The sequence below is a fragment of the Dryobates pubescens genome, chromosome 22 (assembly GCF_014839835.1).
Source record: "Dryobates pubescens isolate bDryPub1 chromosome 22, bDryPub1.pri, whole genome shotgun sequence".
Lineage (NCBI taxonomy): Eukaryota > Metazoa > Chordata > Aves > Piciformes > Picidae > Dryobates > Dryobates pubescens.
Genome location: NC_071633.1, coordinates 7,972,323 through 7,999,013, shown reverse-complemented (window position 1 = coordinate 7,999,013; position 26,691 = coordinate 7,972,323). Strand labels below are relative to the sequence as shown.

General features: G+C 40.6%; 2 protein-coding genes across 3 annotated transcripts in view; one reads left to right on the top strand and one right to left on the bottom strand.

Moving 5' to 3' along the window:
• QSER1 (glutamine and serine rich 1) overlaps positions 1-21,670 on the bottom strand; it is a 41,809-nt gene extending 20,139 nt beyond the window's left edge. The window contains exons 1-3 of one of the 2 annotated variants that reach the window (XM_054171557.1): positions 21,114-21,670; positions 4,388-4,497; positions 2,955-3,110 (exon numbers count right to left, since the gene is read on the bottom strand). In XM_054171557.1, the coding sequence (XP_054027532.1) occupies positions 2,955-3,110; positions 4,388-4,497; positions 21,114-21,229 (382 nt within the window). In that variant the 5' untranslated portion in view covers positions 21,230-21,670. Of the gene's footprint in view, positions 1-1,663; positions 1,786-2,954; positions 3,111-4,387; positions 4,498-21,113 lie in introns of those variants that run through there. The other variant, XM_054171558.1, reaches the window with a different exon arrangement.
• Positions 21,671-22,520: 850 nt separating this feature from the next.
• CCDC73 (coiled-coil domain containing 73) overlaps positions 22,521-26,691 on the top strand; it is a 73,848-nt gene continuing 69,677 nt past the window's right edge. The window contains 3 exon segments of the mRNA XM_054172013.1: positions 22,521-22,869; positions 23,067-23,127; positions 23,130-23,212. Coding sequence (XP_054027988.1) covers positions 22,775-22,869; positions 23,067-23,127; positions 23,130-23,212 — 239 coding nt within the window. The 5' untranslated portion in view covers positions 22,521-22,774.

Here is a 26,691-nt window from a genome sequence, read left to right as displayed (position 1 = left end):
CTGATTGAAAGCCCTGGACACCTTAAATATGCAGTAAAAAAAAAAGGCAAAATTACACTTTAACCAATTGTAATACATACACAGTTAAAGGAGCAATTCCACCCCCTGCACTCACCCTCACCAGTACTTTTGTAACTCACTTTATGTGAATAATTTCAAAGCTTACACTGAAATAGCTAATGGCCTATATATTTTGCAACACGTTTCTTAAAGAAGGGCTTTAACTTTCAATACAAAGAATAAAAGCGATTTGTATGCCTTCTGGAGTGAGGATCCAAAATATCCACAGACAGCAACTACCTGCACAGTCCAACAGCAACTGTCCAAATCAAAGGTATAATAGGACTTATTTGCATCTGGATGTTGTTATGACATCCTGGCTTAAACAAGATTTCTCAATCGAATGTACTACTCCAACCAAAAGAGGAATGTGAAATTCCCTTGCAAGCTTCAGGGCTTAACAGCAGTGATCCATGTAGTTCAGCACTTTTCACCTTGTAACTTGCAGGCACTGGTGAAATTTGTGTACAATTTCCAAAGTCTATGAACTAAAGACAACAAGTATTTTTTTTTCCTCAGAGAGGTTTACACCTCTCAGAAAGGAATCAGTTTCAACTGGTAAATTTAAAAGGGTATTCAAATCAGAGAAAAAAAATTAACATCAGTGGCATAATTTCACATTTTTCAGTTCTTCTTGGATATTCAAAACAGCTTTTAGCTTTGGATCAATTAAAAATAAACAAAAAACCCTCTGAGTAAGTAAGGCTTGTTTTGAGAAAAATGTTTTCCATTAAGAAAAAACCCACATCAAATTTTATTTTAAAATAGATTAAGTCCTCTTAAACTAATTGCAGCCTAATCACACAATTGCTTTGGAAGTTTCAGATGAAGCTGCAAAAGAAACTCTTTGTTTCTCCCTTTCAATTCAAAACAAACTGATATGAAGAGCTGTGATACTGAAGGTTATTTTTCACTAGCCAACAATAAGGTCTTTCTGAGTAAGAAAGCATAAGCAGTATTTTAATGTTTTGGGGTTGTTTTTTTCTGATTCTAAAAGACTATAACATTATGTACAACTGGGTTCTCTTTTATTGTTCCCTACCCTGATTTAACTGCAGATGGTCATTTCTCATCTAACTTGCATTTTTTCCTCTTCTATTTGATAAATGAAAGCCCTTCCTACTACACGGATATTTCTTAAACCAGACAAAAGCCAGCCACAGAAGAACTACTACTGACAGAACTGCTGGGGTTTATAATTTATTTTGTAGAGCAGAAGAAAGGTATGGCAAAGGTAGCAAGTTGAGTGCAAAGACAGTACAGTACTTGAAAAAATCAGAACACTGATCACATCACATCCTACACATCAAATGAAGATTTGGTAGGACAATATAACAACCACACTGCTCCTCTTTTCCTCAGAACAATTGGCAGTTGAAAAGTTTGGAGAGAATTCCACAGTAAAAAAACCCTTCTAAAGAAAGATTACCTTGAGAGCAAGGAGTACTTGTTTTCCCCATCAAAAAAGTTTGTAAAGACAATGGTCTCAAAAGAAATTTGGGAGGATTGAAGGATACAGAAAAGCAGGGGGGAAGAAAAAGAAAAAAGAAAAAAGAGGACAACAGAAAGCTCAAAGAACTGGTAATATTGAAAATGGGCTTACTGATGAGTTCTTAGTAATGAGTACTGAGAAGTCTCTCAATCACTGGTATCAACATCAAACCCGACCCACAGCATGTCTCCCCATTCTTCACAATTCACTGTTAGGCAGGCTGCAATGGAGAAAATGCTAGGACGAAGAGAAAAAAAGATTTCTTCCCAGCTGACAATCTGATGTGAGGATGGGTCATCACAACTCTAAACACCATTGATTTATATCAAGCTTTTTTGACAGAGGAACAGTGTGTCTTCATGTGTGCTCGACATATCTGCTTTTGTCCATGCTGAATAGAAAACCACATTCTCTCTTCTCAACTTTTTGAGTAGCTCTTCACAAAATGCAGCTGCACATTACACTTAAGAGACCAAGTGTAAACAGGCAACAAAAGGATTGTTCAGCTCTTGCCTCTTCCTACCTTATGCCTTCTCCCTAAATCAGAACCGGCAACCATACAGCTGCACTGAGACACAGATCAGATTGCCAATACAGTGGAAAAATATCCCACTAAAGCAAAAATAAATTAAAAAATTACCCTAATGTTTTCTGCCACATCACTGAATAGATTTGATCCACTGCACAGCTGCACAATCACTGCATAAGATGAACCATAACTTGAAGCTACCCACAGATGCAGCAGCAACACTGATCTTGCTGTGGCCGTCCATAGTAAGCTCGAAATATGCAAAGTTTCCTACTCTGCACAGAAGGCTTGACAGATGGAGGAGATTTATAGAAGGCAGTCAGTCTGCCAAAAAAAGACAGCACATTTGTTTATTTGCAAATTAGATCACTGATTTTTATGCAGCATGTACCTCAGTCGTCCTTTTTGAGAACACCTTACTCATTACATCTGTGTACAAAGGGGCTAAAGTTATCCATAGACTTTTACTTGTAATATGACAGAAGAACTATGACAGGGAACAGGGAACTGTGACAGAGTTCAAGAATGAAAGATCTACTAGGCTGTGCAGGTAGTCTGTCTAAATGTGCTTATGGGGTTAGTGAGACTAACTCTAAACAAAGTTGAAGAATAAGTTTGACTTGTTAGACAAAATAATATCCTTTACATCTAATCTCCTCCTAAATAAGTACAACTCCTGCTCATGCAATTCTTCACATATTTCTTCTGCTAATGCAATTTTACTGATTTTGAGCTTTTAAATACTGAGATGGGAAAAAGGTAGAAGACACATACTTTTTTTTTAGTAAGTCAAGATCTTTTTGTTATAAATTCTCCCAAACACTCAACAGAACCATGGGGAAGGGAAAAAATATTTCAAGTGAAAATTTTCACCTGTTTGCCAGGAAGGAGCTCTGAACTGTGGCAAAAGGGTTGATCCTGAAGAGACTGCCTGAGCAGTACGAGACTCAATAGCAGAGAGAAAATTCATAACTGAAGAAGTTTCCTTAGTGTTACTTCCAGCACTTTGCATACTGGTATCAAACATTCCTGAAAGGCAGAGATGGGGGTGGAGGGAAATGAAAGAAAACAGACAATTAAGATAAACTTACAAAACAGCTCAAATAACAAATAACATTCATAACTGACTAAAGTTAATCTATGAAACTTCAGCAGTTTTATTGAAATACAGTATAGTTTCAGCATTTAGTTATTCTACCTTGTAACTGTAAACTGGAACTTAAGTATACATTTTAAAATCTATTACTAAATGTATGTCAAATATGCTTAAAAACAATATTTAGGCATACCAGTAAAATTCTCACTTCATCTGAAGATTCACTGATCCTTTTACTTTTTTTTTTTTCCCCCCCCCACATGAACTGTTTAAACATTCAGAATTCTTTCTGAAAAACCCAAAAGTTCAATTTCTCTGTGTCAACTTTTTTGCCCCTTAGGCAGCTTGCAGCCTTTTGGATTTCCCTGTAGGACTGGAACAGGAAAAGAGGGTTTGGTTGCATTCCCTGTGTCAAACACCTTTGTGTGTTCGCTGTTGCTCACACCTTTCAATGGCAGGGGGCTCAAGAGGAAGCACTGGGGAGATCCAGAGTTTTAAATAACTGAGACTATGTCTGCACCCTGAAACATTGCCAGCAGTTCTGACCCTCCATCCTCCTGATTGAGGCCCTGGCCAAGAGAGTGCAGATTCCAGCCAGCACATGAGCTCAAATGTCTTTCCTTAGAAACTAGGTTGCAGAGAGAGTATGAAGAGGTCATGCTTGTCATCTCCTGAGACATGGAGAGAGGACATCATCAGGGGCTACAGACAGATCCTGATGCAGATGTAACACAGCCTAACCTGATACTATATTTGAAGTAAATTTTAACTTTTGCTCAGCACTATGCTTCAGTCTGTACATGTAAGCACTAGCAACAGCATGTTCCATCTTGTGTTAGTTTTGCTATTTGCTTTAGCGTAAAAGAACTGGCATGATTTCTCCAGCTGGCTTTGAGGCTTACTTAATGTTTGGGCTTGACGCAGAAGCCAAATGCTGAAAAGCAGTATTCTGAATCAAAAATGCAGTACTTTCAGGAACCAAAAACAAGTTACCAAGCATAACCCCCTTCATATTTTCCTTTCAACTTAACATTTTCATAAAAGCTAACAACTGATGGTTAAGTTTCTACAACAAACACAGTTTCCCACCACCTACATCACAAATTCCCTCCAATTATAGAACTCAGCCACTTAAACCCAAACTATGTAACAGGTTGAGTTTATTGCCCTTTAACAATGTCAGCTGCAATCTCTTGATATGGACAGTTACCAGTAGGATGATGTGTAGTAGAGTATCCAGGAAGTTGATGAGAAGCTGTGTACGTTTGTCTGTGAAGATCTGTTTCTGAATGTGATGAATGTCCTCCTCCATAGCTTAAGCTAAGGAAGAAATGAAACACTATTAACAAAAATTCACAGCTATAGAAACACAGTACAAGTATGAAATCCCAACCACGTGCCAAAAAGTCACTGAAATAAAATACAAGCCCAAAATCTGGCAGATGTAGGTTGTGCTAGGACAACACTACACATGTTAAGCAGATTTTTAAAATTACTATAAAACTCAATGAGACAAAGTGGGAAAAACCCCTACCTCCCTACAAAACCTGAGGTTGATCAGAGAAATGTCTACAGAAGACTAAGTCAGAAAGACAGAGGTCTTCCTAGTTCAACTGTAAGAAACACTGGATGGACACTTGTAGTAATAATTTACCAATATGAAGTCTGCAAAACAATGACTACAAATATATGTCCCTTAAACATTTTAACTTCTGATTGTGTTAAAACTTATAGGATCACATATGGAATGACTAGGAAGCTGTGGGAACAATCTTTTTTTGAGATTTTGTTAATTTTGGTACCATTCTACCAAAATTGACAGTGCAAGCACTATCAAGTGACAAATCTCAGTCTTCAGACCTCTTAACATTAAATATAAGATAATGCTCTACAGCTTTTATTTAGCATTTTAAAATGAGTCATCTAAATTAGCATGATGTTTTAATCAAGTTTAATGGAATCAAACTGAAAATACACAGTGTCTTAGGCCACGCAAAAGCAATAATGCAGAAAACAAATGTACTCTAAACAACAAGCTAGGTTAGGAACCTGCCAAAAGTGCTAATGATTTCCAACTTAAAAGGCACAAAAAGGATGGCGAAGGAAAACAAAATCCCAAAGCTTTCAAGCTTCCAGATTCAGCTCTGAACCTGCCACATGGGAAAAAATAAAGCCAGCATGACTGAGTAGCTATTTATCTTTTTCTCTTCTTGCCTTTCACATGTCAAGTTTATAGGTAGCTGCTACTTACTCCAGTGCACATATAAGACTGCTTTACATTCAAAATTCAATTGTAAACAGATGCCAAAAAAACCCAAACAGCAAAACCCAGGGACCTCCCTGTTGGCTGCTGTAAGGGAGACTTCCCCTGATACTCTTTCATCCCCTGAGATGAGGGGGCAGTTGCTCTGCATAAGGGAAAAAGTGAACATTTGATGCCAGGAATTATGACATCATGGGAAACTTTTATAGAAGTCACCAAACAATACAAAAATTGGCAGCACTACTGGATTTGCTTCATTTTCTTTAAGACAACAAGAGGAGGCAGTGGAGATCTCATGAGTCTGTAACAACACTGTGACCTCTGCACATTATGACCTACCAAGAGCCTTTCTGTAAGGGACACAGCACTTCAGACTTCTAGATTAACTTCTGTGCCTGAGATGCGTTAACAGGGGATATATTTTCTTTTCCCATTGCTTACAGCATAGCAGGGCTCCTATAGTCAGTGTGCCAGACTCCGGCACAAGCCTCAAGAATGAACTAAAATCCTTTGAAAAACCAAAGAACTTGAGCTACTGCTTTTCTCAGTTGCACTCGCTGTCTAGCGCATTAACACCTTTCACGATGGTAACTGCTACTTAGAAAACCTCCAAACCTCAGCTCAGGGTCAGCACGTTGATGTGCTTCATGTTGTACACAACAAATCTTTGCACAGCACAACATTACAGATCAGCAACTGGTTTCTATTATACGCTGACTGAAATCTAATTATTTGCATCATTACTATGGGCAATTGGCAGGCATGGTTGCATGTCACTTAAGTTATATGTATTTTAATACTCTAGATAACAAAAATGCAGTTCCAGACATGCAAAAAAAATTACAAGCGCTTTGCATGTAAAACACAATAGAGTCAATTTAAATGCAATTTTTTTGTGGAAGACAAATTTTAAAGTCAAGTTTGAACAAATTTGCATAGCTAGGGGGAAAAAAAAAAATACACACACACTCCCATTTTCCTCAAATTCTGTAAAAATAAAATGAGCTACGTAAGTTTCTAAACTGAACCATGGCAGCACGTGCACTGTTAACAAGAATTATCTTCAACACAAATGCCAGTCTTGTGAAAACTTCCTATGTGTAATAGGTTTTTATTTTCAAGCTTTCTAAAAGCATTTCTGTATACAAATCTATGCACAGTTGACTTTTTTTCCCATGCTTTCAGTTTTAAACAGATTCATAGATTGCACTGCATTGGAAAGGACCCTCAAAGTCATCTGGTCCAATCACCATGCAGTGAGCAAGGACACCTCCAACTAGATCAGGCTACCCAGGGCACATCGAGTCTTAAAGGCAGACTGTGAACTCATAGACCACGTATCATTCATACAGTGGAACACCTTCCTTTTCCCGTTTCAGGTATTTTCAGGCTGAGAGGCACATTTGGCACTGCAGTGTTCTAGGCAAGCAGGCCTACAATTTGCAGCAAAAATCCTTCCAGATAAGGTAAACCCCACAAAAACTGGTACAGATTACATCAAGTAATACTGCATCACTCCTCTTCTTACAGTTTTAACAGCAAAGTCATGAGCAAAAAGTGGATGAACTTTAAATGAATCACCTGAAAATCTGAGAAATTTCAGTCTCTTGGGGTTTGTGGGTTGGGTTTGGTGTTTTGGGGTTTTTTTGGGGGTGGTGGTGGAATGGGATTTTGTTTGTTTTGTTTATGGGGGTTTTGTGCGTGTGCATGGTCTGGGGTTTTTTGTTTGTTTACTTTTGGTTCCGTTTTGTTTGTGGTTTCTTGTTTTGGTTTTTTACCTTCAGTTTTAAATCTTTACTTATTCTGACTGTTTGAAGATCATGTTTCATTTCCTTCTCTTCACTCCCTTGAGATAAAACCTTTTTTTGTAGAGGAAAGGTACAGTATACACAAAGGCTACAAGACAGCCCAGCACACAAGCTTTTAGACACAAGGCAGAAATGCTCTGAATGATGAAAGCAACTTACGAAAGAATTTTTGACATAACCTTCATAATGAGGATGCTGGAATTACCACTGGGATACAAAATAATCTCTAGACTTAGGATCTCAAAAACCATCTTCACTACTAGGACCTCAAACTTCTAGTAATTATGCGCATCACAGGAGCACTCACAGTATATGATGCCTTTTTTTTTTTCCCCTTTGAATACAAATTCCCTGGTTATAGTTATTGCAACCACAACATCCAATTTGAATCTGTCTTTCAATAAAAACATTGTATTTATTAGAACAGGTAATTGTTTATTGTATAATTACTAGTTGCTGGAATGTAGATTCTTATCTCAAAAAAACCCTGCATATATGCCTTCAGTTTACATTATCTTATCCTACACACAAGCACAGCAATCTGAAAGGTTACTGCCTTAGGGTTTCTTTTTATAAAATTTAGCTTTTAAACAGCACGTAATTCACATACCAAAAATACATTAGGCATGGCAAATACCATTACGGCTGTCTAGCCCTTTGTGCTCTGATTTCCAAGTTTGTGAGGATTCCACGAGTTCTCACTTGTACTGAAATGTGGATTACTGACTGAAGAAACACATTCACATTACTTAATACTTTGTTATTTGTTATTGTTGGTTGCTACATAGTGTTCCAAAAACTCTTCTCTTTTATGACCGATATATCAGTGGTTTCACACTCCTACTGCATTAGTTCACCACACAATGATCACTGACAGCAAGTAATATTACATTTACATATAAATTTGGAAAATAGTTCCCCCTGAAGTATTTTTAATTTAAAATGTCCATTCAATTTTAGTGGAATATTTAAGTGTCCTTTCAGAGATGTCCTATAAAGAGCCATCATTATTTGTCACTGCTGTTAATGATGCTATCAAGAAATCCTTACAACAATGAAATATTTGAGTCACTTTATTTTTCAGCTAGATTGGTTGGGCTAATGGAAGATTATTACCTCTACAGTAAGATATCTGGAAGAAAATGTATAATCTTTGCATTGAATTCTTAGTAAAATACCTCAGCCTTGACTTACAACTCCTTTTTATGAGCCCATATCAAGTCTCTCCTGAATTAGCTTTTCCCATGTGTATATTGCTATCCTTATGATAATTTATTTTCACCTTTCTGCTCTTTTTAAAAAAAATAATAATTTCCATTAGAGCTGTTATGAGTTTATCTTATTTCATTTTATGTAAGTTTAGTTAGAGCAATTATTCAGGCTCTAGGGAGATATGCAATGCCCATGTGAAATACAGACCTGGACTTCTAAGCAGCAAAGGATACTTCTGGGTGCAATACCTTGTTCTTAGGCACTTGTAATCTCTCTGCTGATGTAAAATTGCTAAAAAGCTGTATTAAATCGCAGAGAACTTTCAAAGTATGCAAATGGCGCAGGCTGTATTCAAAGTGAAACCAGACACCTGCAAGACAAGTAGCCGAAGGGAAAAGTCCTGACCAAAAGAGAACAGAGAAGGCCCAGCACCCCCACTACCCCAAGCGCGAATCCTCAGTGCCCCAGCCTCTGGCTCCCACAGAGGCCTGAGATCTAAAACAACCAAACCAAACAAAGCAAAAGGCAACAAGCAACCAAATTTGATTAGACAAGAGCAAAATTTTAATTTCATCTTTGGTCAGTCTCTTTGACCTTACTGAAAACAAGAGCTTCCCAACTTCAGCAGGAGAACAACAGGCTATACGGTCCTTTCCCAAACACCAAAAAGGAGATTAAAAATACAGTGATAGCATCCTACTAACACGGAAATACCTTAAAACTCACACTTTGTGTGTTATCTGCAAAATAGGGAAACATGACTCAAATTTCCCTCTCCTCCCCAAAGCTCAGACACTTGGCAAAGAAGTCTCTCTTCAACCAGCTCCTTAGCTGTGCCATAGCCATTCCAGTCAGAGGCTGAAAGCAAAGCTGTTTAAGAGCCAAATGCCACAAAAATGACAAACACATCTCTAAATACTAAAAATACTGTTCTAAATATAAAATATATAAACTAATATGCAGCTTACATCTATTTCGTCCACTATATTTAATTTTAAACATGTGAAATACAGTTCGGTTTGCATTACCTGTTAGTGGGTTCATACTTAGAACTGTTTCAATACAAGACAAAAAATTTACTATTTTGCTTGAATACTAATTTTTACTATTTGTCTTTATTCACAGCATCCCATGGAAACAATGTAGGAAACACTGGAAACATTACTTCAATTTAAAACAGATGGAGTAGAGGGTAAGTGGCCTTATAGCCAGCATGCGTTTCAGCTGCCCATTCTAACAGTCATTTGCTACAGTCCAAATAGCAATTCAGCATCTAGGGTTTATTTGGAGCTCAGAATAAAATTGCAACTTAAGAGCAGCGTTATAGGTAGATATAGTCAATCTCAAAATGAGCTTCAGCTTGTATTTTTAAAAAGCAATGAATCTGAGAAAGCAGAACGATAAAGGACAGAGGGATTCACCTAGAAAGAAAGTTGCTACTTCATTTTAATGCTGTTAATAACACCAAATCAATTCTGCCCAATAGACAGGCCAACACACTTTTAGAAGTTTAAAAGCAAGCCCATACATATAACAGAAAATGTTAGATATGTTAGATAGAGAAACAAAGGAAAACAAACACCTGCTCAGCCCAGAGACTCATTTCAGTGTAAAATATTTATTTTGAAAAGCATACAACATGTGACTTTTTATCTCCATTTCCCAGTCTCAAATACACACACAACACACAAACCCAAAAATCCACCAAAAAAAGACTGCAAGAATAAAGTTGGTTTAAAGCTTGTAGAAGTTGGCAGGTTCAGCAAAAAATGGAAACCAGTCTACTCCCTGCATCTAATTTCCCCGGTCCTCTCATGAAATGATACAAGACAAGACAATTCATAGCATATGAAGATTCAACTAACATTTGCACAAAGAGAGAGAGTATTTAACAATATCCACAAGACAAAATAAAAATAATGTTCTGCTTGAAAACTAAAGTTCCACCACCAAGAAATCAGAAGAAAAGTATCTCCAAAATTAACACATCTTAAAAGATACACAGTGTTCCTTTAGGAATATCATACATTCATAGCATTTGCCCGGTCTGGTTTTGAATTATCACATAAAAAAACCCAAATAGGTGTCAAGATTTTAAAGTTTTACTACATATCTAATGATATTCTTCTTTAAGACAGGTGACTTTTAGAAGGAAAATAAAAATCAGGATCAGGCTCTAGTACACAAGAGTAGCATTTTATCAACAGTTTCACCTGTCTGTTCATTAAATCACATTCTTCCTTTTTACTCTAACTAGGCAAAGATTCAATCCAGAATGTATCAAATTATAATACAGCAACCAACCTTTGCTCTTTCATTAAAGGTGAAGTTATCATTTCCCACTTCAGTGTACGTGCAGAGCCACCAAGAGCACGGCTGAGACGACACCAACCAAAGGCTGCCTTGAGATACTTGTGGCAGGAAGCACTCATTACTTCCTAGCTTTCTAGGAGCTGAGATAGAAACTTTTAAGAAACAGATTTTGAGGTGATAAATTACACAGAGAGAGCTGCCTGAATGAGTGAAAATTCATGCTGTTTCTGTGACTATTTACCTGAATACATGTTGTATGGAAGAGATTTTATGGCATAAAAGGTCCATCTTCCTTGTATTCCCATGTTAACGTGTCTAAACTCTTCATGCATGACCCTTTTAAAAACAAACCACCCAAAATCACTTCAGGAAAGCCAAAATAGTCTTACTGGTACTTCAATACCTGAGTGCAAGTGCAGACTTGTCTGATTAAGTAACCTGTGGAGTTCTTAATAACAATTATAATTCTGTTTTCATAAGAATCAGTTAAAACTCTGTCTTGAAACTAGGTATGAGAAAACTAATATTCCAATAAAAATGAGCCCCTTACAAACTTCAACTGCAGTTACTATGGAGAGACTAGACAAACTATGCTTTTATTTTTTAAAACATACAATCTAAATTGTCTTTTCCATGAGGTTATCTACGGTTGAAATGCAACAAACTCTTTCTGTCAGTTTGTTTTGCCGTTTTGTGGTTTTTTGCTTTGTTTTTAAAATCAGGATTGCCAAATATTGCTACAGCTTCACTTGGCTTTGACAGAAATTCTACATAACCTGACCAAAACTACTTTCTAGAAGAAATTCTGCAGCTTACAAAAATCAGGTGCACGATGAAAGGCAAAAAAAAAGGGTGCAGATATTTGAAATTTAGAATTCAAATTTTAAATATGAACTACTTCAACTTCCTTTAGTGAGAAAGTCCAAAGTTCCCAACACAATAACAGGAACCGAGGAGCCAAGGGAGAATCCAGGGCTGCCAGACTCCCTGCCATGTGCCCAGGAGCAGAGCTGCTGGGGCAACTGCCTGGCCACCACAGCCCCACACTGCTGCTGTCCCTCCAGCCAGTATACTATAGGGCAAGCGGGGCTGGCAGCACCAAGGCAAGTTTCTGTTAAAAACCCTTCTCTGTCCCATCAGATGTTTTGAGGACTTCATTGAAGTCGATTGCACAAAAATTGTCACGGCAAAAAAATGCCAACCACGTTTGGATCTGAACGTTGCAAATAAAACTGACCATAGTTTTTTACAGCTTACCCATTTCCTCCCTGACCTTTTCTACTGTAATGGGGCTAGAGTCCCCAGACTCTTCTATAATAACCCCAAGTGTTGAGGTCCTGATGCATTTTTCAAGACTTCAAGGCCTGGAGAGGAGCTTTCAGTGTTCTTGCTGTGAATACTGAAGCCTAACTTTGATGTCCTTATTAACACAGTATCATCACTCCACACATCTAAACAGACACCAGCATGCTCACGTTCACCACCCAATTTCTATTACAATGCTGTATCAGAAATAATTTTAAGTCATTTGTTTCCTAAACAGTGTTTTGGAGGTTCACACATCTTCTCTGACAGCTTCTACTCTGCTGCTCCCTGCAGAAAAAAAACCCAAGTACCCATTATGTTCTGTGTAGCTCACAGCATGGAAAGAGAGAACTGCCATCTTCTTTTCTCGCCTTTTGAGGCACTGGACTAGTTTGTCACTACATTTATTTAGCCTCTTCTCTCACCTTTCCTCTATGAAAGAAATTTCAGCATGGAGATTATAACCATGATTTTTTAATTAGTGGCATTTCTCTCCTAAAAAGCTTTATTCACAATTTGAAAACATTTTTTGTAACAGACAGCAACAGAAATCTAGTGCTTGTTCTCCAGTATGGGTTGCTATTCTGCTGTCAAATGCATACTTGGAGATATTAAAAATCTTCTCAAGATCATCACAGTATTAGTGGTTGAACACACAGCATAATCTTCCATTATGGCTGGCCAAGATACACACAAAAAGCTTTCATTACTTTTAATAATAAAAATTTATTTCAACATATAAAAATCAGCAGAGCATTATCTCAAGATGTGGCCTAGCCACATCAGTGCCTTATTAAAAATACCATTCATTTCACTTATTGAAATGCTTCTCAACCTTTAGCCTCTCACAGTTATTAAAGTGTTGTATTTTGTGGCAAGCTTGAGTATTACCTTTGCAGTACTGATATCCCATTTCTTAATAAGTCCTTTATTTGCATATTACATGGAAAAGATTATGCTGAAACTGAGATATTCACTCCAAAAGAGGCAAGAAATGCAAATACTATGTCCTATTGACTGACAGAGCCGTCTTAGGCAACACCTCTTTTCATTACCAAATCTCCAAGCACTTTATACTTCCATAACCCAAGAAATATCTTCTCCTTTAAATCCAGGGAAACTAAGGCACAAACACTAACTCACTCAGATTCACAGCCCTCACAATCAGTACCGTAATATGAGTCAGTTCCTCAAGGTTAAAGTGAAATTAAAATTTCTAAGAGCTCAGTACACAACATACTGAATGACTGTGAAGATCAGTGGCTTCAAGGCTGACAGCTGCACAACTTGCTAAGAATTGAAGTATCTGCTCATTGCCTACATCTGACATTGTAAACTTTACCATCCATACAGCTTACAATTCTTGGCTATTAAATAGCCTCTAAGCCTTCCAGCACACCTACTTGTCCAATACAGTGTTTTACCCACCCCACAAGAGCTAAGCAGCACATAGGAGCTCCTTTATATTCAATAAAGAGGCATCCCTATGACTAACGTCACTTGAATTGCAATTTAGGAGGTGTGTCCAGGAAAAAAATCTAACATTAACAACACACAGTTCACCATAAAATGCAGCAGCAAGAGTCCTTTAAATTAAAGGAAACATCACAAGGTGTCATTACCTAATTTTATAAGGAAAACTAGCATAGTCCTGGAACTCAGCTCTTACAGATCTTCATTGGTGCTCACTTCATCATAAAACAGATTCCAACTTATGCTTGTAACCTAGTCAGGCTGACTACCATGGTGTCACTAGTTACCATTTAGCTGAAAATACCACACAAAGTGGCTTATGAATGCTTCTACTAGAAAATATGAACTGTTCAAAACAGTAGAAAAAGTTACAGCTACATGGCAATTATTTTGAGATGAGAAAAACTTCACTATATAAAAACAAATTCCTTAAATATGCCCCCAGGTATTGATTTAAGGTTTCCTGATCTTCAAGTAGATGTATAAAGAAAACCAAGTATTAGTAGAGATCAAACTGTATACACACAACAAACATAACCAATCCTTTAACTGGTGAAAAACCTGTCATGTCTTTTTAAGAAAATAACAAAAGGGAGTCTTTCAGAGGGGAAAAGAAAATCCCAGCTCTCTTCAGTGGCACTGAGCATCAGTAACCTCCAGGTCACCAGTTCCAGAAACAACTGGAGGTAGCTAAATGGTTGCTTTTGAGAGTGCTAAAGAGTTAGTTTCCTAGGATCACGCTTTGTATAGCAAATGAGTCAAAGTTCACCATCAAGAAAACCCTAAGAGAAATCCTATTCTTGGCAGATGTAGTAGAGAATAATGGAATGATGAAATGACAGGAACACAGAAATCGAAGGATTGTTCACTGTCTAGAATTGGAATTTTTTTACATGAAGAAGAGCGAAAGTAAACAGGATGTGGTGTGAAACACTAAGTTGTCATATTTTTGAAAGGGATTTCCTGGTCAGAAAGTGTAACAGTGAACAGGCAGCACACGCTGGTGCATTCAGTACGGCCACAAAACACCAGTCCGATTGCACGCACACCCTGCGGGCACAGTGGCCATTTGTCTGGCATGTCCTGGATGTCCAAAAGCTTTCAGAACACATTGCAGACATCTGGGAACGCCAGACAAAAGGCTAGAGCCCTCCAACTCATCTCATACAACACTTCCAGGTGAAAAAGAGGGCTATCTACAATGAAATCTAGATGTATGACAGCCCCAAGTATAATTCATATAGGGTTATTAAGGAATATATGTTCCTTGGTATCCTCCTATGTAAATACTATTACCTTAAGATAAGGATGCCTAAGGGTGCCTTCTTCCTGCTGAGTGTAATTGGTTACACTTAAACAAGTCCTAAGCAAGCCACAGAAGGCAGGCATGTGAAAGGAAGATGAAAAACAAGAAAAGCAGTATGGGCAAAAAAAGCTTGTCTAAACAGATGAAGGCTCTTGCTGAACCTTCTTTGAAATAAGAAACTCTAAGTATGCAGGGATTCAGGAATAAAAGCTCCTTGCCCCTATTTATTGTAACCCATGGTCAGGGGGGTTCTGAAGATGCTCTAAGTGTCCATTCATCCCCAAGAGCATGTTCAGAGTAATAAAACAAGAAAGTAATGTAAGAAGTGATAGAAAATAGCAGAAGTAAACCCCCCAAAAATACAAAGTCTGCCCAGTGAGAGAAGTAATTCTAGTACTTAATAACTAAGACCTCCAGCCTCTCTGTGAACATTATTTCTCATTGCTTACAAATGTTAAGAGTTTCCTTTCTCTGTCACTTGCATGATACAGCAGGAAATGCTGTGCTGGAAAGGCTGAAATCTGCATGCTCAAAGTTGGTTTTGTCACGCTTAAGGCTGCTAAAGGAGGTTTGAAGTGGACTTACTGATGTTCTGCCTTTTAACTGGGTTTTGGTTTGGGTGTTTTGTTTCTCTGTTTTAATGTATGGGATTGGCACTCACCACACAACTTTTTGACATGCAAATTTGGGAATGCTTTGACAAAATACAAACAAACAAACGAAAAAAAACCAAGGAAAATACACCAAGAGCTCTGGTATTGTTTAGAATTACTATAATCCAGTCATAGGTGCTTTTTTCCTGACAGGAACAAAGATTTTTCTAAAAACAACCTACTTCCTATGACAACATTATGCCAGAATCAACAGCATCTCCAAGGAAATATAAAAGGTGAGGAAAAGGTTGCTCTCTAGCAGTATATAGTGAACGCCTGCAATTAAAGTAAACCCACGTATGGGACTGAAAGACTTTTTGCCTAGGTGGGAGAATACAAAACCCATTCTTTCTGACCAATGTATTCAGTAACCTGTTGTTGAAGTTTGCACTGGAAACGATTTCACATCTGAAATGCCATTCTCAGTGATCTCAGGAGAGGTCAAGCACTCAGCTAACATGGACACTTATAAAGTGCTTCTGGTAGTGAGGCAGGTAGTGCAATTTGTGTGGGATGCTCATTGTAGACAGTGATATGGCAAGCTGACCCCAGCTAAAAACTGCCCAGAACCACAGGGCAGAGCCCCCACAGCTCACTCCTCACAGCTCTGCTACCTGCTCATTCCCTGGTGCCACCACTGGATCTTGTCTGACAGCCAGGTACCACCAGTGCAGCTCTACAACTAAAGAGAGCTAAGCACATTCTTTGTCAGGATAGTTCTCATGGATTAACAAATCTGACCAGCAACCTGTGCAGTTGCACCAACACCACAGCCAATACATGGAGGGAGGGAACCCCTTTCAGTAGCAGTAAGCCTGAGCAACAAGTTCAGTCACCTCACCAGCAGACCAAGTTTCAACTCATTCCTTCTGCACACTGTTCTATGTCACCATTTCTCATTGCAGCAAAGTGACATAAAATGCTTAAAATGTTCCATGTAAAGTTGTCATTAAATCTTAAGACAGGTAGGCAGCATGTAATTCCAAACAAGCCAATCCACCTTGTGTCAGTGAAGATTTTATAAGATGACCAGACATCTACATCTGTGAAAGGCTATGGGGCATAGAGCAATAATGTGTTCAGCCAATCTTTGACCTTGTCACAGCTGTTATTTCAGTGTGTACTGACTGCAGGTTAAAAAAAAGAAAGAAAACAAAAAGAACAGACCACCACCAAAAGCTCTCAAGTCCCTGTAAGGTATCCAAGCCCCACCAGGGACTACCTGTGGTTTATTTTGTATGTAGGTTTTAAATATAAACTGTAACAGAAAGTTTGGTGAGATTTTAAAGTGATCTACCTTTTTATATCTTTGTAAACTTTATTTAATCCTTCTGTGCCTTTTCTTTTAATAGCAAATGTTCTAAATATATTCACAGTTTATGAGCTTTACCTTTCAGCATTTGAAATACTATGCCACAGGGAACTTTTTGCAGGAAATGTGTTTAACAACAAACACTGGTTTTACCTCTTGGAACAATTTCGTTTGATGAAAAAAAAGGTTCTATGCTTTTCTAACACATATTGCCTGTACTTTTAGCATTTCTATAGCTATGCAAAAACCCATTAGAATTTAAAATTGAGCCTAATAAATCACAATCATCTTACAGTTGTTACAACATACATTAGTTCAACAGCTATGAAAAAATACAAGTTAAAAATACTCACAGCCATTTATAATGAAAGTTTAAGTCTCCCACTTGATGAACTATTACTGTAACTAAATCATTGTCTTAGTTCACCTGCTTTAAATATAGACTGCACTCACCAGATGTCAGTGTCATCTATTGTATAGAACCATCTTGAACTAAATGATGTAAACTTCCATATGTTTAGGTAGGGCAGAAAAAGACAAAGACTTCTAGGCATAAAGAAACATCAGAAACCACAGTAGCCATCATAAAATTTAAAACAATGACAAAATAATTGTAACTGAAATTCAATCATATGTAGCAGATGTGAGTCTTAGAGCTGTGGTAAAAACCAAATGAGAACGGTGAGGTCCCTCCACTAGTAAAAAGCCTTTGAATGAAACACCAGAAGTACCCCCAAGTTAGACATACACTCAAACAGAAACCTCATCCATTACTGCCTACCTCCATTTCTTTTTCCAAACAATTCCAGGTCTCTCAAACTATTCCAAGATTCACCTGTTTTCTGAAGACCATGCACTTCTGAATCAAGTAACAAGTGTGCATGACATGTTACCTGCTCTTCAATACAGCATTAGCTTTAGACTGTGCTATACATACAAAGTTTCAGCAGAGAAGTAAGGTTTTCTATTCCAACAGCTACAGAAAAAGGTCAAAAGTGGCAATGTACCCATACAATCATTAGAAATCCCTTAAAGATGCTGACAGCCGATGTAAGGGAGGGGGAGGGAAGGATAGAGCAGAGGACAGGAGCACCCCTTTCAGCCCCTGCTACAGGGCTGCCATGGCTGCATCATCCAAGTACACCCTTCAATGGGAGCAATCTCTGTTCAGTTAACACAGTGATTCAAGTGACTTCCATCAGCTCCCATCCCCATTTTACTGTCTTCTATTGCATAGGAATAGTTATATCACAGCAGGCCTAGTAGCTATGTCCTTATAATACTTCACCACATATTTCCTTTAGTTGATAAGAATAGTGCCACTGCACAGACAAAACAGTGCCTGCAAGAAATAAGGAGTAGGATAAAAACCAGATGGCTGAAGTTAAGTGCAGGAAGACAGGAGCAGCGCTTGCAGGGAGGAGAAATCATTTTGATGAGCCGAGACTGTGAACATGGCTCTCCACACAAAGGGAACATAGTCTGCCATGACACAGCCTGCAACAGGATAAATATGAAATTAAATTTGAATGAAATATTGATATCAATATCACCTAAAGGCTGAATTCTTTTCAAGCAAGTACCAGATGAACATGGCACACATTTTTTTAATTTAACATCAGGCTAATGCAGCTTCAGCTGTTTAGATGTCTACCTGTCACCCACAATCAAAAACACCATTTTGAACAATGTGAAGCAATCTGTAACACAAGTCAAGAACACTGACAATATATTCCCTTACAGCGCATCTATACCTTCACAAATTGCTTCCAGGCTGGAGCAAGCCTTGGCAGTGATAGGCAGGACTCGAGTCCCAATTCCCCAGCAATCAGCTCCACCCACACAAAGTCAAATGTTACCAGTGATAGAGGAACCAGAAACACCTATGCGAGCCTACTGTATCCAATGTGGTTCAAATAGTTAAATCTTCCTGAAGACTGGATATTTTCTTAGTAAAATTACATGAACTCTTAAGAACTCAGTAGAGGAGAACTTCAAGCACAAAACATGATTCATTGTATTTTCTCTGCCTATGCTACAGTCTGGGGGAAAAGTAAGTTACACTATTTCAGTCAATACATTTCAAATGTATCATTATTCATCACTATCCACGCAGCCTTCAGATGAAATCTTTTAAGAACTGAAAGCAAAGTCTTCTTGGCATTGTTTCCTAAAGTATATTGTCATATCCAGAACAGATTTAGTAACAGTAATTTGATTATTATTTTAGTTAACAATTTGATTGGTAAAAACAGCATCCAATGAGCTTCTGCATAGTACTTGCTTTGGGAAAACTCTTCAAGCCATTTTAATTAAGGAATTCCCCAAATATACAATTAATATTACATTAACTTAGCAGCTATTAGAAAGACTAAAGATATGTTTTGAAACCTGAGGATTTTTTTTTTAAGTATAGAAAATAACCATCAAGCAGCAGTGTTTCTTCTAAGATCCCAGAGGGATCCACTCTTGCTCCTGCACTACATATTCTTAAATGACCTGGAAAATTCAAGCCTTCCTCACAGAATAGACGGCATGGTCCTCAAAAGGAAATTCTCAAATGCAATATAGAATGGATATGTTACTGACTTCCACTAGAACAAATATGAGCAGAAGTAGTTCAACAGAAATAACAGTAGGAGACCTTACTTTGCCATTAGGCAACTCTGATGAGAACTCAGCTAAACATAGATTCATGGAGCAAGGTTTTGACCAAAAAAATTAACTGTCCTTGCAATTTTCTGTGAAACAAGGAATCTAGAGCTTCACACCCCAGGGAGGCCCTATTATCTTTTTACTTAATTGCCTCTAAAATGTGATGTCCACAGTTCTGGAAGGGAAACAATAAACTGACTGAAGAAGTTTAAAAAAAAATTAAAAAGAAAAAACCTGGTAACAAACTTCAGAAGGTTACTAATTTTACTTCATTAAATGAACACAGGACAAGTTATTAATAAAAACTCGTAAAAAAATCATACTTGGTAAAACGTGAGTTACAAAGAGATTCCCAATGTTGATGAGGCTACAGCAAGAGTCAGTGGCTAGAGACTGAAGGCTGCCCTCATCAGATCAGAAATAAAGAAATAAAACACAAGCTAGCTACTTGTATACATTACCAAGAATTGTGCTGAATTTTGCCCCATTAGAAATTTTTAAACTGCATCTTCTAAACCATAAGCTCTAGCTTTACACTCTGATTAAAAAAAATAAATAAAGGAAGGAAAAAAAAAAGTCCTATGGACTGCATTATGAAGAGGTCAGACTTGATGATTGCAACAGTCCTTCTGACTTAATAATCTATTAATCTTATCAGACAGAGCAGAATACACGCCTGGACGCTTTCAGGACCGAATGCAGTGTCATCTATAGGCGCACCTTTTCTGCCGGTGTACTTTTAGCCCGTGACTGTCATTTACAATTAAACGTCGTCGAGATTGGAACTGCAGATATATCAAGCTGAAGACACAAGAAGCAGGCGACAACAAAAATCTCATAACCAAGAAAATACTTCATTTTAGTTGGCAGTTATACAATCAAAAAGCAACTCGAAGCCAATAAGATATCTTGTATTTTTTTTTTTCTACAGTTCCCGGAACTTTACAGAACTCTCCGTGGGACTGAATCGCTCCAGACAAGTTTTGAGCGGAGAGGAGGCTCCGCACGCCTAAGAGAAGGAGGTTTCGCACACCGAAAAACAAGGACGAGGAGAAATAAAGGCCGAAGGTTTCGCTAGCGCGGCCCGGGGTGAGATCCCCGGTGCCTCTGCCCGGAGACAGCATTGTTCCCGCGGGCAGCGCCGGTACCCACGGCACCGCGCACCAGGAGCGCTGCCGCCGCCCCCCAGCCCCAGTTCCCTCCCGGAGCCGGGCAGGGACGCGTGAACTCTTGAACTCGCGCCGCAGCCCAACGCGAGCCTCCGGGGCGGAGAGCGGCGGCGCGCCCTGCGCGGGGACACCGCCTGCCCTGCCACCAAGGGCCGCCGGTGCCCGTAGACGGCGGGAAGCCTGCTCCGGCCGCCCCTTGCCCGCCCGGCTCAGCGGCCGTGCCTCCGAGACGCGGAGGCCCGGCGGGACGCGGCCCGTCCGCCCGCTCCCCCCACCCCAGCTCACCCACCGCTGGGCCCCGCTCGCCTCCGGCCGTGCCGCGGGGACGTCCCTCGCTGCCCTGCTTTGCCCCGCTGCAGTGGGGAACCTCGTCCGTCTCCCTCCCGGGCGCCCTTGGCAGCCCGCGGGCCAGGCCCTGGCCCAGACCCCGGCCTTTCCTGCCGCAGCCCCCCGGCGGACCCTCTCACCTGGGCTTTAGGCTGCCGCCGCCCCGCTCGTAGGCCCAGGAGGCGGCGGACTGCGCGGCGGCCGGGGCCAGGGGATCGGTGAAGCTGGGGGTCGTTGGGTAGTTCCTGTCCATCATCGGGGCAGGGCGCGGGGCCGGAGCGGCGGGGGCTCCGTTGGGGCCCTGCGCGCAGGGCGGCGGCGGCGGGGACCGAGCGGGGCGGGTGGGAGCGGCCCCCCCCCTGCCTCATGCGGGGCGGGCAGCGCCGCAGCCCCCTCCCCGGCGCGGGCCAGGCCGCCGCGTCCCGGCCCCCCTGCCCTGCCCTGCCTCCGCTCCCCTCCCCTCCCGCTCAGCAGCGGGCGGCGGCAGGCGGGTAGCTGAGAGGAGCTGCGCACGGCAGTGGGGGCTGCGCGGCGGCCAGGCGGAGACCCATGTCGGGCTGCTCTTTCCCAGGATGCACCTCCCCCGCCAGCGCGCACTGGGGCTCACGGGCTCCGGCTCTCTGGCCGGGGTCAGGGAGGCCGCGGCGGAGGGGGCCGCCGCCTGAGCCGTCGCCAGCAGTGCCGGCGGGGGGACTTAGGAGGTCTGTGATTTGGGAACGGTTGGCTGTGGCCTGACGGAGAAGCGTGGCGGGGGGCGGTAGCCGCCACCGGGGCGGGGTGGGGGGGCTGAAGGCGGGGACGGCCGGGCCGGGCGGTGAGGCTGAGTGGTGGTGGTTAGGCGGGCGGGGGGGAAGGCCGGTTTCGCGGCGGGGCCGCGTCAAATGAAGCGCTGGCGCTTTGTTGGAGGAGCCGGGGCGGGGCCATCTTGTTCCCGCTGAGAGGAAGCGGCGGGCAGCGCCGGGGGCCGCGGCCTCCGGACGGCGGTTGCCGACAAGATGGAGTCCGACAACCGGCTCTCAGCCGCCCTGTCCCGGTTGCCGGCCCGAGACGGCGGGCTGCCTCCTAGGGCGCGCATTGTAAAGTAATTTGTAGGGCGGCTCTCCCGCCTTGCCTAGCCGCGGTGGGAGGCGTCCAGGCGGGCGCGGTTCGGTGACGCCAGTCCCGGATGCCCCCCCAACCTCTCTGAGGCGGGGCGTCCTCACCTGCTGTTCGCTTCACAGAAAAATTAAACTGGAGAGAAGCAGAAAGTAAAACACCTTAGTGATGTGCGCGGGGATGGGAATTCGATGGGACTGGGGGCCACCGGGAGAAGCTTATCGCTGTGTCTCCCCTTAGGACAGCCCAGAGCCTTCAAGCTCCTGCATGCTGGTGCTCGATGGTTTCTTGTCATCCCTCAGAAGATGCTTTACAGAAGTTAAACAATGTACAAACATAGCCGTTTAGCGTTTGAAAATTTTCTTTCTTCATTCTTCAAGCTAAAAGTCTTTTAAATACATGCCTGAGAACTTAGGCATTCCTTGTCAAGAAGTCATTGCAGGCCAAAAGACAAGTAGCAAGAGGAACAGACAGAAAGAATATTTAAGTATTTAGGTCAATCTAAGCCACCTGGTGCACAGACAGTAAATTCCTATATCTTTGTCTGCATGCTTGTTTAAACAAAGTATAAGGGAAATAGGCACCAGCTGCACAGAATAGGGTGTGAGCAAAGGGGACATCTGTGTGGGGCAGAGGGATGATGGGTAAACTAGTGTCTTGCTTTCCCTGCAGGTAAAAGGTGCACAGGGTGAGATGAGCAGGAAGAATGTGCCTCAGAGGTAAAGATGAGGACTATGCATTTGAAAAGAGGGCAACTGTACCTGCAGGCTTTGCTCAGAAAAGGAAGGTGTATATTAATGAGCAAGTAAGTCTTCTCAAAATTCAATTTGTAGTACTCTAGGCAATATTGAAGCACATGAATTTTGTGGTGAAATGAACAGTTTAGAGGCTTGCCTACAGGCAATGAGATTTGAAAGAAAAAAAGTAAATTCAAAATTGGAGTGGCGGGAAGGTAACAGACTGTAGGAGGAAAAGCTGAGCTTCTGCTTTTCTCATGTTGCCTTTCAAGAAGCAGCAAAGTCAACTACAGGAAGAAATGCAATCTAGGATCAGGAGGGAAAGGTGTGAAAGTCCTTGGCACCAATGACACTGAGTGGAGTCACCCAGAGGCCAGGGCACAGGGAGGGAGAAGAAGGAGAGAAGTGTAACAAAGCCAGAAACCATCCAAGTGAGTTTTCCTTGTGTTTGCGTAAGTCAGCACCTGTGTTGCTTGCAGCTTGAGCAGAGTTTGTGGGGAGTGGGAGCCCTTCTTTCTTAGGGAAAGAAGAGAATTACTGTCTCGTGACAGAAAGTAATTCCAGTTTTATGCTAATGATGAGCCCTGATATTAATGAAAGTAGCCTTTCCAGCTAGGAAAGACCTCCAATTTTTGTCTTCCCTGATGGATCTGTGCTAATCTCCACTATAACATTACACTTAGAGTGCATTGTTTCCTTCAGGTGGGTCTGAGGGAAGTGGGATACACAGACCTAAATGATACCTAGAGTAAGTTTTTGGTGTGGAGCAACCTTAGAAGTTTATTGTCACGAATCTGGAATTACATATTAATAAACTGTAAAACTGGTAATATTTGTTTTGATTTTTTTTTTCAAGTAATGGTAACATGAACTTTAGAATAATGTGCATTTTCATTTCAGGATATTTTTCTAAAGAGAAGGTGGGTGGTGTTAATGCTGCTAGATACGTGGCTGTGCAATAACGTTACATGAGAAATCAGAAACAACAAACACCAGTCCAGATTTACAGGCGGGGAAACATACACATTAGTTCACTAAATGATGTAATTGTCAATATACCACAGACAGTTTCCCAGAACATTCTTGGAGTAGATCTTCTTTCTTTTAATGAAATAGTAAAGTTGCATGAAATAAATTGTGACAACTGTTGTTAAGTTTAATTTATTTGCCATGGTTTTAATAGGGGTGGAATAGACCAAAAGCTTAATTACTGGTATCTATAACTACCAGATAAAGACAGTTTATCCACTGATTTGCTTTTCCTGTGTATAAGGTAAATCTGTTCATTCCGAGACCAGCTGGCAAGACTCCTGCAGTTTTGTCATTAAAGTGATCCCTGCTACTTGTTGCCATCCTCTATCTATGAAAGCTACCTCCCAAGTTTCTGCATTTTATCCGTTTGCAACAAACAGATATATTGAAACACTGTTCTGTATGACAACAAAAGAGTCTGTTTAGAGTAAGGGCTTTTACTGTATCTTGGTATCCATGGTACTTAGAGCTTTTCTGAGGACTCTGTCAGCAGCAGAAAAAAAATCTTTTGGTAGTTACAGTTAATTACATATACTATTTCTAATGTCTAGATTAAAGTGTACATATTAAGATGTGTATTTAGAAGTCAAATTAGACATGTTCATTATTCTGAACAGTGAAAATATTTTGATTCTGGTATTAGTAAGGAACGCTTTTGTATTTGCCATTTAGGAAATGAGCTTTGATGGGCTTTCACACCTTTCAACCTGTAGTTCATAAGTGAATGCCTCTAGTCAGTAATGACATTGTATGTGCTTATCTCTCCAGTCAAGAATTTAATATAATAAATATTTCACTGAAACATAAGCTAATACAGTTTTTCACTCTGTTTAAGAACAAAAACTTAATTACATCACTGTAAGACAATCTGTGCAACATACCAGCCTGGGGCAGGACTGAATTTTTGTTGCTCATTTGTTTCCCAAAATTAGCAGTCTCCACTTGGAAAAATAACATAACAAATCCTTTACAGAGTCAGAAATGCCATGTGATGGTTAGGAGACAGATTTAAGTACTTAATGTAACACTTTAATGGGATTCGCCTGCCTAAGGTCTGAGGAGTGATCTTCAGAGCTGCAGCGTGGCAGTAGGGCTGGGCTGCCAAAGAAAGCCTCACTCTTCCTTGCTCCACCCTCCCGCTCCTAGTAATGCACACTGGCTAGAAGGTGAGCAGTGAATTCACTCCACTGACAAAAGAACATTTATTTTTTTGCCTGAGGTAATTTTTCTGTAATTTTGCTGAGCCGAGTCAACCTGCTTAGCATCAAATGAGTTCTGGCTCAGGGGAAGCAGTGGTAGTGTGCAGCTAGAAGCAGCTGGGAAGGGAAGCAGGTGACAGGAAAAGAGCAGAGAACTTTTGATGGTGAGATGTTGACTTGTCTCATGGTGTATTCGCTGTAGAAAATCTCTAGAGCCTCGGAGTGCTCGAGGATATGCCTCTGTGGACAGTAATTGACTTCTTTGCCCACATGCCAGTTATGCCAGAATCTAGCCCGCCCTGTTGCAGAACACTGTGTTAGCTGATGTGCGCTGCCCCTTAGGGAAACTTTCCTCTTCTGTTTAAATAACTGAATGTTACTCAATGCTGAAGGACAGTATTATTTTTTGAAGTCTAGTCTTATGTTTGAAGTGACCATATGCCAAATGAAATGCAGGATCAAGCTTATGGGTCGCTGGCAGTTTTCTTTGATGTTATCATAATTAAAGCCAGTATATCAATCACAAATCCAGGACTAGAATAATGCTCCAATTCATGCTTGTGTTGATTTATTTATCTGTAGCTGATTTATTTATTTAGTAACTTTTTTGTTCCTTAGTGTGCATTATTGTTACCCCTGTTAACACCAAAATATCAGCCAGTGTTGGAGGAGTGTGATTCTGCATTTTGTCTGTCTCAGGTGTGTAAGACTGGCCAGGCAGAAGGCTGCATGATATGTTACAGCTTCAACAGTACCAGACATACTAAGAGTCCTTGTGCATACAGCAACAGATGTTACCAAATGGGGTGATTCTCTGTAAAGCCAGCAGTTGCTGCCTGTGCTTTCAGCATCTTTTTTACTGCAGGTGCAACAGTCCTGGCTCTATAGGGCTTTTCCAATGTGTCTTTGTCCTCAAATGCCCTCTTCTTCCACAGAGGACATTGCTCCTGTCCTTTGTTTTTTCATAACAGATAGTGCCTGGTTTTGGTCTGGTCCTGGCTCTTCTTTCATATAGGTGTGAATATTTTTTGTTTGTTTTAAGGGGCTTTCACCTAGCTCTGTAAATTGTTGGGTTTGCAGCAAAATTCTTATTATGGGCTGGAAAGAGTCATGGAAGAGAGTCAGATACATGTGCTTAAAGGCATGGCATATGGTTAATCCTACAAGTCTGAGATTACAGCTTGGCTGTTGAAAGTGGGCAAAAAGGATTGTATTTCAGTTCAAAGTAGTACTTTATTTTGGAACTATCACAGCACCATAAATAGTTCACTAACATACACAAACATCTTGGTGGTTCGCTTTCACTGACTAACCATCTGTCAACAAAAGCTCTACAAGTACTTAACAGTACTTGTGCAGAGAGAATGAATCTTCACAACTGTTTGAAACTTTGTTTCAGAGACTTGAGGACATTCTTTTTTTTTGAAAACTAACATTTCAGAGATAGAACATTCAAGTAACTTGAACGTGTCTGATGAAGTTTGAAGATGTTCAGGCCAAAGCTGAGCTGGGTCTGATTAACTAACGAATTCTGCAAAAAGCACAAAATGCTATTTCTACCGCACTTTGCTGGATACTGACAAACAGTACGCATCTGCTTACAGACTGTGGATGCAGCATCTTTGTGTAGGCTTTTTATGTGTGCTGCTAGGCTG